Below are 12,459 nucleotides of genomic sequence, written 5' to 3'. Positions count from 1 at the left end.
TACATTTTAACACTTGTTTGTAGTTCAGAGTGTATTTTTACCCCAATGTAAATGAAATATTGACATACAGTTGTTCTTTGTTGAAATGTAAGAAAAAAATTATGGGCACACATATTGGCACTTTGTATGCCAGTCGTTCGTAAAATCATGTGTACATGTAACTTTGCGAACAGCTTTATGAAACAGGGCCCTGGTTGTGTGTGGAACTATATGACATGGATGTCGAAGATTGTTCAGCATTGATACTGCCCCGCTCCCCCCCCCCCCCCCCCCCAATGTTTGTATGGGATGATGGTTACAAGCCAGTTTTTCTGCATTGTGAAGTTTTGATGGGATTCTGTTGTGTATACAGCGCATCATGATTGGATCAATTATAGCACATGTTTATTCAACCTTGTGTTTAATTTCTTTATGCTTTATTTCATATCATCTACAAATGTATTTCACATGTGTCAGATTAAACACCCCAGCATTGATGTGTTACGCATCTTGGGTGGCAGTTGAATGTTGTGAACTTCATATCAATCAATGGAATGTTGAGTAATAATGATGTTATTCATAACTTGATGTAAAACTGTTCTTTCTAATCTGTTAATACTCTGAAAATCGTATATAAGTTTGAGAAAAAAAAACAGTATTATGAACAGGGATAGAGGGGCAGATAAGGTACCACAAGCATCACAAAGAAAAACACTTTGTGTACCAGTATTAGTTCATGCTGAAATGTAACAGTGCAATCTGCAAATGGTACTTCTGTTTTGTTTGTGTGCAGATACTTTCCAGCATTTATTTCGTAATAAATGTCAACAACAGCAGTATGACGTAAATGACAAAGTAACCAGGTGGTAAACAGACCGATGATACAGTGTACATGGATATATTCAATACAAAAGAATCTTATTTAATGAGATAAATTAAATATCAGATGGTTGATGGGTTTGATGAAAGTGTGGTTAGCTTGTGCAAGATTTGTTTAGTGTTAAAACACAAAAGACACAAAATGCCAAAGCAAGTTCGTAGTTTCTAATTACAGATGACTTAATTCAAATCTTGACTGGAAGTCAGATTTGATGGCAGCATTGATTGGAAACAGATGACCATTGTAAAGGCTACTGGTTGCATTTTGATTTTTAATTGTGTGCATATCTCATCTCTTTTCGCAGGTTGTGCTACTCTTTCTTCAAGTCGTAAATGACATAAAGCATTATGTGCATGTTTTCTTATGTTTTTGTTATCTCTGTTTTCCTATCTCATCCAGATGTCAAACCCTCCAACATCTTAGTCAACTCTAGAGGAGAAATTAAGCTGTGCGATTTCGGTGTGAGCGGTCAACTCATTGACTCAATGGCAAACTCGTTTGTAGGAACAAGGTCATACATGTCGGTAAGTAGTGTGCTAAACAGGACCAAAATACATTGTGAACATTTTAGTGGCTTTAGGAGCAGTCAATTTGTATGTATGAGGTTGCCGACAGAAGTGTAATAGCCAGGCCAGTGAAGGGGACCTCTGGAGGAAGGTAGGATTTTACTCGACTATGGAAGGAAGTTCTACAGAAAGGACAACATCATTCTAAGGACCATGGGGAGACCCACATAGGCAAGTTCAGTAATATCTTGGTCCTGGAGAGGTAGCAGGGGCCAGTGGTCGAGAATGAGTGCTAGCTATGTGGGTGATACAGCATGTAGTTGGAAGCGTGGGTAGTGGTCAGGGTTGTGCTTTGGCCGGTCAAGGATGACATAGGGTCAAACAAGTCACAAGATAGCATGGCCAGTCAGTGGAGTACCAAGTGTCAGTCGGTGAGGCGTCTTAGCTTACAGCAGAGGTACTAGGGTTTTTAAGTGGGAATGGCTGAAAAGCCAGTCGATGAGGTACCTGTCTGAACTGGTGAGGCACCCATGCTTCTTGTGGAGGTACCAGGGCAAGTGAGGAAGATGGCAGGGCTGGGCTCGAAAGCAAAAGGGCAAGTATTGGGGCAACAGGGCTAATAATAATATGGTACAAATGTAAGTGACAAGGCCAGTCAGTGATGTATGTCATCAGGAGCTGTGGCCCGTGTGAAAGGTGTGTGGGCTCGTTGGAAAGAATCGTTGTTAGTCAGAGGGAATCATTGTTAGCCTGAGAGGAGCTGCAGCTTGGGGACACCACAGCCTATTTGAAGGTGGTATTGTAACATTTGAAATGTATGTACATGTAGATGTGAGTAAACCCAGGGAGGTCTCACCTCCCTGGTAAACCCAACTTGTATGATACAGATATGAACTGCTTTTCAGGGCATTGTTGATATCATTGCCTTGAAGGATCTTAATTCCATGCTATGACCCATTGGAGCTTGCTCTAAGGTGTATATTTGCTATTATATAACGCCTGAAGAGATCCTTGTCATTTGATTGGTTGTTTGACATTGATTATTCAGCCCATTTCACTATGACGTCATCATCCGTGCAATTGTGGCTCCATTTACCGTGCAATTTTGGATCCATACGATTTGCTCCATTGCACGCTCGCTGAGAGCCCTGCACACTACACGTGTAAAACGCTTGCGTTTGCAGTGTGTGTATGCGACAGCGCGCTATATAGCGTCAAGCGCTCAGTGAGCACTCTCGCAATCTCAGATTTTCTTTTGTTTCTAAATTAACAAAACATCAAGTGACAATGATCTATTTTAGGCGTTATATAAAACAAATAATAAATGTTTTTCATTCGTGCAATGGACAGAATATTTCATTCGGTGAAAGATGAAATGTTTGATCATTTCATCTTTCACCTCATGAAATATTCGGTCCATTGCACTCATAAACATTCATTATTTGTATATTATACAACACCTCAGAATGATGTCGAATTGTGATTGGCCAAGAACATGTCACATGACATTCAATAGAAAATACCTACCAAACTCATTGAGAGTGACAGCCATACAATAGGCCCCCGGCATGGGCCTATTGCATGGCTCGAAGGTACTATAGCACGGCTTCGTGGGGGGCTACTAATGCATGGCCGCTCACAGAGTTCTGTGGCTCACAGCAGCAAAGCGCCAGCAAACTACATTGTACGTGCTGGCCGGCTGCACTGCGATGCGCTGCCGGTAAACAGACCAGTCGCGGCGGAGTACTGCAACGTTAACGTGTACGCGCAGCTACTTTACCTAGCTAGTTGCATGTATTGCGGCCTACCTAGTTACCTACTGCTGTGTTTTTAGTTTTGACTCTGATCTGCTATGTGGACCACAGTGATCCCAAAATCAAGACTTCATTTCAAGTTGAGAAACCGTAATTTGATTATTTTTCTGTGTTTTTATACAAAATCATTTTCGGAAATAGAGAAAGTCTAGACCTACTACTAGATCTACCGACATCTCAGGTAGGCTTAACAGTCAGGCCTAACTCGATCTAACGTTAGCGTAGAATGGGTATAGACCCTGCGGAGTTTGTGATTCCTGTGACTGTGTGGTCGAATCATGACGAGTGTTTGAAAGCAGTACACAGGGTGGTTTACAATTCTCGGCCTAATTGTTACATTTATTTTTGGGCCTTCCTGAGTTAGCGGTCACTAATTTAGTACTGTGATTGTGGACAAGGTGTTGTATAAAACGAATAATTTATGATTTTGTTCGTGCATTGGGGCACGTAATACCGCACTCGGCGTGAGATTCGCCACTGGTCTATTCAACGCGGCGCTACGCGTCTTGTTGAATAGACCAGTGGCTTATCTCGCGCCTCGTGCGATATTCGTGCCCTATGCACTCACAACTCATAAATTATTCGAATATTATTGGTTGCTGCATGTGCTGCCTCTAGAAAGTGTATACAAACAGAGATTATGTGTATTGATACATGTGAACAAGATGGCAAATTTACTTTTGATTTATATCATATGACTATTGATGGACTGCATTATCCATGCTTTGCTCCCCCTGTGCAGCCGGAGCGGTTGCAAGGCACACACTACACAGTACTGTCAGACATCTGGAGTCTGGGCCTATCGTTAGTGGAGATGGCCATCGGCAGATATCCCATCCCAGCACCGGATGAGGCCACGCTAGCAACCCTCTTCGGCTACGAGCTGCAGGCAGGAGAGGGCAAGAGCAGGAAAACCAGTCAGTCCGGGGGCCGGGTTGGAACGAGACCCATCAGTGGTGAGGGTTATCACAACTCATTTTTAAGATTGGGGGGGGGGGGGGATGGATGGTACATGTATTTCTCAGAAGATTTCTGTTGTGTCACAGGTATAAAACTTTCATCATCATGACTTCACTGACATGTCTGAATTTCATGAAAAAGTGATCCACTGCCAATAGCCAAATATGCAAAGTCTTGAAAAATAGCTAATATCCTCACAATGGTAATATGTTAAAATTTCATGAATGTCCAGCTTCCATAGGCGGATGTTAGTAGCTAATAATCCCCTTCTTCTTACAATACATTCCACTCCTTGTTATGATTTCAAAATAAAATACAGATGAAACTTTTCCTTTTTTTCTTATTTGCCTATGTCTGACATAGACCAATAAAGATGAATGAATGAATGAATGAATGAATGAATGAATGAATGAATGAATGAATGAATGAATGAATGAATGAATGAATGAATGAATGAATGAATGAATGAATGAATGAATGAATGAATGAATGAATGAATGAATGAATGAATGAATGAATGAATGAATGAATGAATGAAAGAAAGAAAGAACTTGGCAAGCATGCAAGGAGTAAAATAGACATACTGTATGTCCCTATTTTTTAGTAGCCCAGCAGTGATTTTGAGTTGCCCAAAATGAGTATGAAAGTGGGGTTCATAGCATTCCTTTTGCCTCTCTGTCTTCTGCTGCTGGGAAAAAAAAAAAAAAAAAAAAAAACTTAACAAGAAGGTGGAAACGAGGAACCACACATTATGCATGGCAGCAATCTAAAACTGAAGAATAAACACTGGGGCCAAACATTTGAGATCACCAGGTGTAGGGTTAATTTGTGTAAGGGTTGTCTGTGGTTATGATTGTTGGTAGGTTGTGTTTTGGATACATTAGCGTTGTAGTTTTGTCATCTCATATGACGACTTCACCTCTTCCTTTCCAGGGGTCGGTGGCGTGTTTTCAGACTCTCCCAGGCCAATGGCGATCTTCGAATTACTCAACTACATCGTAGAAGAGGTGCGTACTCCTGAGTCGAGAGGGAATGTGCATTGGCAATTTACCGCCTTCAATGGACTTGTAATTTTTGCCACCGTGTAACGGTCTGGATGCAATGGATTGCACGTCACTCACAGTTATGCATACAACAGCATAGACAGCATACAACATAGACAATTAATTGCATGAACCTAATGGTGGCAAAAGGTCGAGATCAAAGATCACTGTACTTTAGCACCAAAACAAAACAAAAAAAGTCATTTCCAGCCATAGCTCCAGCTAGGAATGGCCAGTGGACAGTGGTGATGTAAATTGGGGGACATGGTAGAAATTACAGAGATGCCAACTGATACTTTTTTTCAGTATTCTGCACTTGTTTTGCCAAAGATTTTCCAGGTTTCATGGAAAGTACTGCTTTTCCAACATTGTATAAACCACATATGTATATTGCAGATATAATTTTCAGCCATAACTGCAGCCAGAAATGTCCTAGGTAATATCTGATGAGAAGATTAGAAATAAGTGATCGGGTACTTGCCTGATATGACAGGGGTGAAAGGTCAATAATCAAGGTCAAGGACTACCAAATTTAAGTTGAAATGCTGTGTTCTGGCCATGAATTCCACCACATATATCCAATGATAATGTTGTTTAGTGTGATGCATAGAAGTTTGTTTAGTGTGTTTTTTTTTTCTAAATATTTTTTTGAGCAAAGAGGACTTAAGGTTCATACATATTTTGAAATGCAGAAGAAAAGGGAAATCAGATCAAATGATATTAAACTGCAAGGCACATAACAGTGCCTTGTGAGATTCGAAAGTTTCTGTTCCAAGAAAATGTCACATATCTGGCATGTTTAGTATTTTCACCATGTTGTTGTGAATGAATATTTGTAGCAGCAGGTTGTTTCTTTCTCTTTTTTTCCTTTTTTTTTGGCATTAATGTCCTTTGTTTTCTAAAATGCCAATGTGTAGCTATTTGAATTCATCAAATTGTATATATTGTCCAGGAAAGTGGAGAAGATTTGGAAAAAAGAAGAAAAGTAGAAAAAAAGATCAGCATGCTTGGAGACCATGAACACCAAGAATTACTAACAAAAATATGAGTGTATGGGACAAGGTGTTTGTAAGTATATTCACTTGAATGACAGAAATCACTTCTTATAATGAATCTATTAATCTTGCAGTTAAGAAATTCCTTCCCAATACAATTCATACAATAATAAAACTCTGGTGGTGTTGTATGAAAGAGTGCGTTGTGATGTTAATGAGGAAGAGAGGTTAGGGGTTACATGGGTTATGGCAAACCTCTCTTTCTCATACAACTCTACTGGTATTGTTTGTGCTGTTGTGAAGTGATAGAGGAGTTATAAATGAAATGTCCTTTCTCTCATTTTGTTTGTTTGTTTTGTTTTTGTCTGTAACCTTTACACAGCTTTTAGCCAACATGAAATAGAAAGTCAATACAATTGTAGTAGCTGGATGTAGGTAATGATAACAACAGACCCTGCGGGTACACTTTGAGAATTATTTTCTTACCCTTTTTCTTTTTCTCTTTTAATGTGCACAGCAACCACCCAGGTTACCCAGCAGGGTATTTTCTGCTGAGTTTGTAGACTTCGTTGACCAATGGTAAGTTGTTCATAGTGTCTAAATCTTCTTTTAAAATTGAAATCTGCCTTTGCCGGGGGTTACATGCCTGTGGACAATGTTGATAGCATTTTGAGGGATAGGCTCAACTTCTTTTATTTCCTTTTTCAAGGCTAAGATTACAACTTCCAGCGAATGGACAGTGATGCTGTTTAAGTGGGCTAAATGATGATCACCAGTGGGGTTTTCACTTGATTAGATAGGAGCACTGAAATATTTCTTTAAAAGTTGCAGAGTACTGGAGAATTTTTTGAGAAAATGATCATGCTTAGGGATTCTCAGCTGATGCTGCAATAAGAGGGGCAAAGTATGAGTCACTGGCAAACATTATTCCAAAAGAAGGTTAAGGACACTTGTCAGTATGATTGAAATGACACAACCAGCTCCCCATTATGAAATGAAAGGCTTTTGGCAGATCAAGATGTCACATCTGTCTTGCAACCAGAGCTCATGAAGTACAATGTGCGCATCATGTTGTGCGCTGCCACTCTTTTTTATTATCCCCCTGTTGCCAATTACCGCATGCCACAGTGGTAACCTAACCTGAAGGGTCCTGTGTAAGCTTGTAACCCGAGCAGTGTGCTCTGACGTCACGCTGCATGACAGTACTCAATGGGTTTGAAGGGGTGAGAGGGAAGCCAGAACTGAGGGAGATGAGCTTTGTTTCAATGTGTGTCACCTCCCTCCCAACAGGAGGGGTAGGGTTAGTTTGTAGGTACAAACCCTTGTTGGTCGTAAGTCTGCGCCAAGACTTCTACTCGCACCACTGGCACTGTCCCATAGACCCTGTATTGTAGCCTTGTTGGGAGAGGCTGCAGTGCCAGTAGTGGTGCATGTAGTAGTCTTGGCACAGACTCCTGTACAACCAACAAGGGTCTTTGCTTGCAAACTCGGTTAGGCAAGCTACATAAGGAGTAATGTAATATAGCTCTAGTAGCAGTTTAACTCTATAATTACCACTGAAGGCCTGTGTGCACAGAATGTCTATAGATGTTTGAAGTGGTAGTCCACAAGGGGATGAATCTTGACTTAGACTTTTGTGATTTCTGTGACAGTGTCTACAGTGCTATGGGGTTTTCTGTGCCAAAGCACACAAAGGGTTAATTAGTATTCATTGCTTTTTAAAACTTTGTTCTTGCTTTGCAGTCTCATAAAGAATCCTGGTGAGAGAGCTGATCTCAAGAATCTACGGGTAAGATTGCCGTTTCAAACTGGCCGTCTCTGAACATGTGTTATATGTTTCAGTGCAGGCAGATAAAAAAAAACTGAACATATTGTATCTTTTATTCCGCTTAGAATAGGTGACTGGCCTTATCTGTGTGAAATTCAAGGCTTACAGGTGTATTTATATATGACTCAGATGATATTCATTGCTTCTTAGAAAATGAACCAGTACAGAAAACTCGTACAGATACACACATTTCAAGACGAGACTGAAAACATGAACATTTCCGTGTGTGTAATTGTTAAGATGTGTGAATAGAGTGCTTCCTGTTAACTGTAGTGAGGAACAATAGAGTTCAGTGGAGCTCCCATCCACGTTCAAGTTAAATTTAAAAATGCACAGAATATAGCCAAACAGAAAGCATAAATCTGATGGTACCTCGTAGCGCTATCTGCTCTACCTGTGGTTTGTAGAAGAAATGACAATGTCAGGAAATATGACGGCATAACAATCATACATGTATCTTTGGGTTAGCACTTTTTGCTACTGATAACCCCATCCCCACAAAAACTCAACAATACTTTGAGGTAAATGATATCAGTCAGTATTCTGTATCTATTTATTTATTTATTTATTTATCTTTTGGAAGCATATTTTTTATGCATCAAATCTTCTTTACTGGTCAGAGAGCACATGACCTAATGTCCGTGAATATAATATGATTGTGATCAATGTCATGGTACATATAAAACTTTTAAACTTTCTTATGTTTCTTTCTTCACTTTCTTCAGTGAAGGTTTTGCACATGTTTTGCTCGTTCAGTTTTAATCTTTGAGTAAATACGGAGAGGCAAGCCACTCTAGGGACTAATATCAATAATCACAAATAATGAAAGGTACCAGGTACAGACAAGTTTGATTACACATACAATGTACAGTAGGGCTTAGGGCCAATGGCTGGACCCAAGGCCAGGGGCCTAAGTCCGGGCCCCGAGGCGAGGCGAGGGGCCCAGGAGGCCAAGGGCCCACGGCCAGGGGCCCACAGCCAGGGGCCACCAGACTTTAAACTCATTAAAGACAATCTCCATTAATGAGACTTCATAGAGCATGTTATCGATATTGACATACACAATTCACAACTTACCAAAAACGAAGATTAAATGCAGCGTGTGTGAACGGTACATCTGATAGTCAAGAGTTCACGTGATCTGAATGCACTTATAAAGATCACGCTGTCGACCATGCTGTTATTATTAATTGACATATATTTATACACCCGTATATATCATATGCACACCACATCCAATCCAATGTTGACTCATACAGATTAATACTTCTTTAATGTTACTGTAAAACATGATATATTCGCGGCACAAAATTTTCGCGAAATGGAGCCGACGGCCTTTTTCGTGACAAGAAATTTTCGCGAATTGCCTCTTGCGTTCAATGTATATAGTGTAGATAAGAAATTTCGTGTGCGTTTTAATTTCGCGAATCTTGGCGCTCGTGAAATTCGCGAAATTAAAATGCACGCGAACATTTCTCGTTTTACAGTATGTATTTTGACAATGATAGTGATATTGTATTGCTATATATCTCTTGTATGTCTATCATGTCTGTGTATCTATGTTATACGTGTGCTTTGTATATGTATAATGTATCGATGTAATGGGGTTGCATGCAAACAAAAGAAATTTCCAGAAACGGACAATAAAATTGCATTGAATCATGCTTTAGTGTGCATTGCATGCCCATCACACGTGACTATTTCTTTTCACTTTGGATTTCTCATTTGCGGTGCAACAGAAACACAAGTTTGCCAAGATGTCGGAGGAAGCCAAGGTGGACTTTGCCGGCTGGATCTGCTCAACGATGGGCCTCGACCCCCCTCCCCCAGACTCCACGCCAGCTGTGCAGACCACTGTCTAGGACATAGCACCTGCATGGGAGAAAGGAGAAGAAGAAGACAAAAGAAGGAAAAAAAACAACAAAAAACAGCAGAAGAATATCAACTATCTATTGAAATGCAAAGAAGAAAATGCATGTAACTCACTGTAGATCAAGCTTTACGTGATGTTGGACACCACGCCCCTTCCCCATTGTAACATATGGCAGAAACGATTGATGGGTGAATGATGTGATGCTACGAGAGGCACTTACCGACTTCACGCAACAGCCACCGTCAGGATGCAAGTTTTCCGTCTGTACCATGTGTCGTTGCTTCGTGTGTCTAATAGTGGCTGTAGGACTGGGGCGTGTGTAAATGAGAATTTGATATGACCTTTCCCAGCGCATTTCTCGGTAAAAGACAAAGTGATGCGAACAAGGTGACACCATGTTTGTGGTCATTTCCTCATCTTCCAGTCCCAAATATGAGCATGTACAGCCTCACAGAAGTGATTTAGGTCATGTTCTGTGACGTCGCCTGGCCCTTTATATGTGCCACACTGTACATTCACGGACTTGCCAATATTCACGACATCATGAATTTCCCTTAGCAGATCTCATTAGCGACACGTAGTTAATATTTAAAGTATATTATCAGGCTTTGTTGTTTTTTTTTTGTGGTAGCGCGGTATATAATTTTTTTTTCCTCTGTTTTGTTTACAAGTAAAATAGTGTCCTCGAATGGTTACAAAAAATTCTACCGCCATTTGATCATGAAGAAACAAAATGTGAAACCCCTCATGCAATATGTATTATTGTTGACTGATTGTATTTAGGTTCAGTCAATATCTCCCACACCTGAAGACTATGAAGCCAATATACCCACCCTTTAATGGCACCTAGAGATTTCTTGCATTCTGAGCCTCTTTCGAAGGATGCAGCTGTCTTCACATTATGTTTGCATGGGTCTGGATATACCGATCTTGTATTTCTGGAGATTTTAAGTTGCACGTGAGAGTGCTGTAGATATGCTATGATGCAGGCAAAGAAACATGCATTACACACACACACACACACACAAACTAGCAACAGGTATTTGTGCACAGACTCATAATTGCACACTCATGTTAGGGTGGCCACAGATGGATCAGATGCGAAAGGGTTAAGAACTTGTATATGACAATGAGATTGCTATCAATTATAAGTCAGAAGCTAATATTTCAGAAACTTACAATTATTTGTAAGCCCTCACTGTACAGCGCCCCCACCTTTCATGTGCAGCCTTAGAAGTCGCTGTAGACAAGAGTACCGTGTACGTCGAGCCACACCTCTCTGTTCAAAATCTGTGTGTCACAGACTTGGTACACCCGTGTATGTGAGTGTGTGTGTGTGTATGTGTGTAAACCTCACTTCACGTCATGAGCACACAATGTATTGCATGGCCAAGCATTGTGAAACTACTATCATGAGTGTGTAATTTTTTTTTTTTTATTTTTGGCCATTGATTAAGAAGTGAAGATTGTTGAAGCCATCATTGTTCTCCTTTTCCTCTGTGATGAGAGGCCCTTACTCCACCATTAAGCCTCGTTAAGCGGGACTCTGTCGTTGTCGTAGTCTCGTAATGAGATCTCGATGCGTGTGTGTGTGTGTGTGTGCAATTCAGAAATGTACCAAGAAGTAGACGGGACCTCAGACACAAGTTTCAGTCAGTACATAAAATCCAGGTGATACCTTTCTGGTGGCACGTCTTGAGACATCATATCAAGCCCTCACACCATGGCTCGGTGCCAAGAGTGCTGATGAGATGCACAAATCATTGTGACCTGATGTGAAGATCTGTCTGCTGTCTTTATGCATTCAGTTTAGTTTTCTCCTTTCCTCCCCGTGGCATTACGTAGTGATAGTATCTTTTGTCCGTTCTAGCATTTGTGGAGCCAGTGATTCTTTTTTCCTTTGTTTTTTTCTTCTTTTTTTTTTGTAAGCTTATGTGCAATTAGTGTGATGTAATGACAAGAAAAGTCAAGACATGTTCCTCAATCAATGGCATACAGTGCAAGCTGGGAAAATGGGCCAGATTCAGAGATGATTGTCTAACAACAACAGCTTGCAGGGCAACTCTTTGATGACATTAATTGTGAGCATGATTGAGCATGCATCGATTTAGAAAGCTGAGATGTTTTATTACACAGCTCTGTCCAGCACTGTCGTTATTTGGCGACCACATTTCAGAAGTAAAAGCAGTCAAGTGCATTATTGATTGGATACCAAGTTTCACCACCACTGCACCCACAACGGTAGCACAGAGTGCAAAGAAGTGATGTTATAAGAAAAATGGCCTGTACAAGATAAGAGGAGTAGAATTTGCCTGAAGTTTGTGAAGATTCTTTCTCATTGGACCCCTTTTTCTAAATCTCTTGAAAGCTTAGGAGAAAATAAAAGAAAGTAACAAGATATTTAATGTTACTTCATGCTCTCATGATCCTCACAATTCACAATATACTGGTATGTGTCAATGTGGGCAATCGATACTGCTGAGGAATCGAGAGTTGAGTTGCTGTGGAAACACTGTAACATCACATACACATTCTTGTGGCCTTTGTGGCATTCAGAATGTATCATCATATAAAGTAGTAG

At 40.4% G+C, this 12,459-nt stretch overlaps 1 protein-coding gene across 1 annotated transcript in view; it reads left to right on the top strand.

Annotated features, from left to right (window-relative positions):
• Window positions 1-11,990, top strand: part of LOC139731827 (dual specificity mitogen-activated protein kinase kinase 1-like) — a 64,500-nt gene extending 52,510 nt beyond the window's left edge. Inside the window, exons 7-12 of the mRNA XM_071642703.1 lie at window positions 1,259-1,383; window positions 3,922-4,135; window positions 5,073-5,146; window positions 6,695-6,756; window positions 7,921-7,966; window positions 9,745-11,990. Coding sequence (XP_071498804.1) covers window positions 1,259-1,383; window positions 3,922-4,135; window positions 5,073-5,146; window positions 6,695-6,756; window positions 7,921-7,966; window positions 9,745-9,867 — 644 coding nt within the window. The 3' untranslated portion in view covers window positions 9,868-11,990. The remainder of the gene's footprint in view (window positions 1-1,258; window positions 1,384-3,921; window positions 4,136-5,072; window positions 5,147-6,694; window positions 6,757-7,920; window positions 7,967-9,744) is intronic.
• The last annotated feature ends 469 nt before the right edge of the window (window positions 11,991-12,459 follow it).

The sequence above is a fragment of the Diadema antillarum genome, unplaced genomic scaffold (assembly GCF_040938485.1).
Source record: "Diadema antillarum isolate AM-2024a unplaced genomic scaffold, OU_Dant_1.0 seq00000386_RagTag, whole genome shotgun sequence".
NCBI lineage: Eukaryota > Metazoa > Echinodermata > Echinoidea > Diadematoida > Diadematidae > Diadema > Diadema antillarum.
Note: the sequence above shows the minus strand (reverse complement) of the source record. Positions and strands in the feature narration are given on the sequence as shown.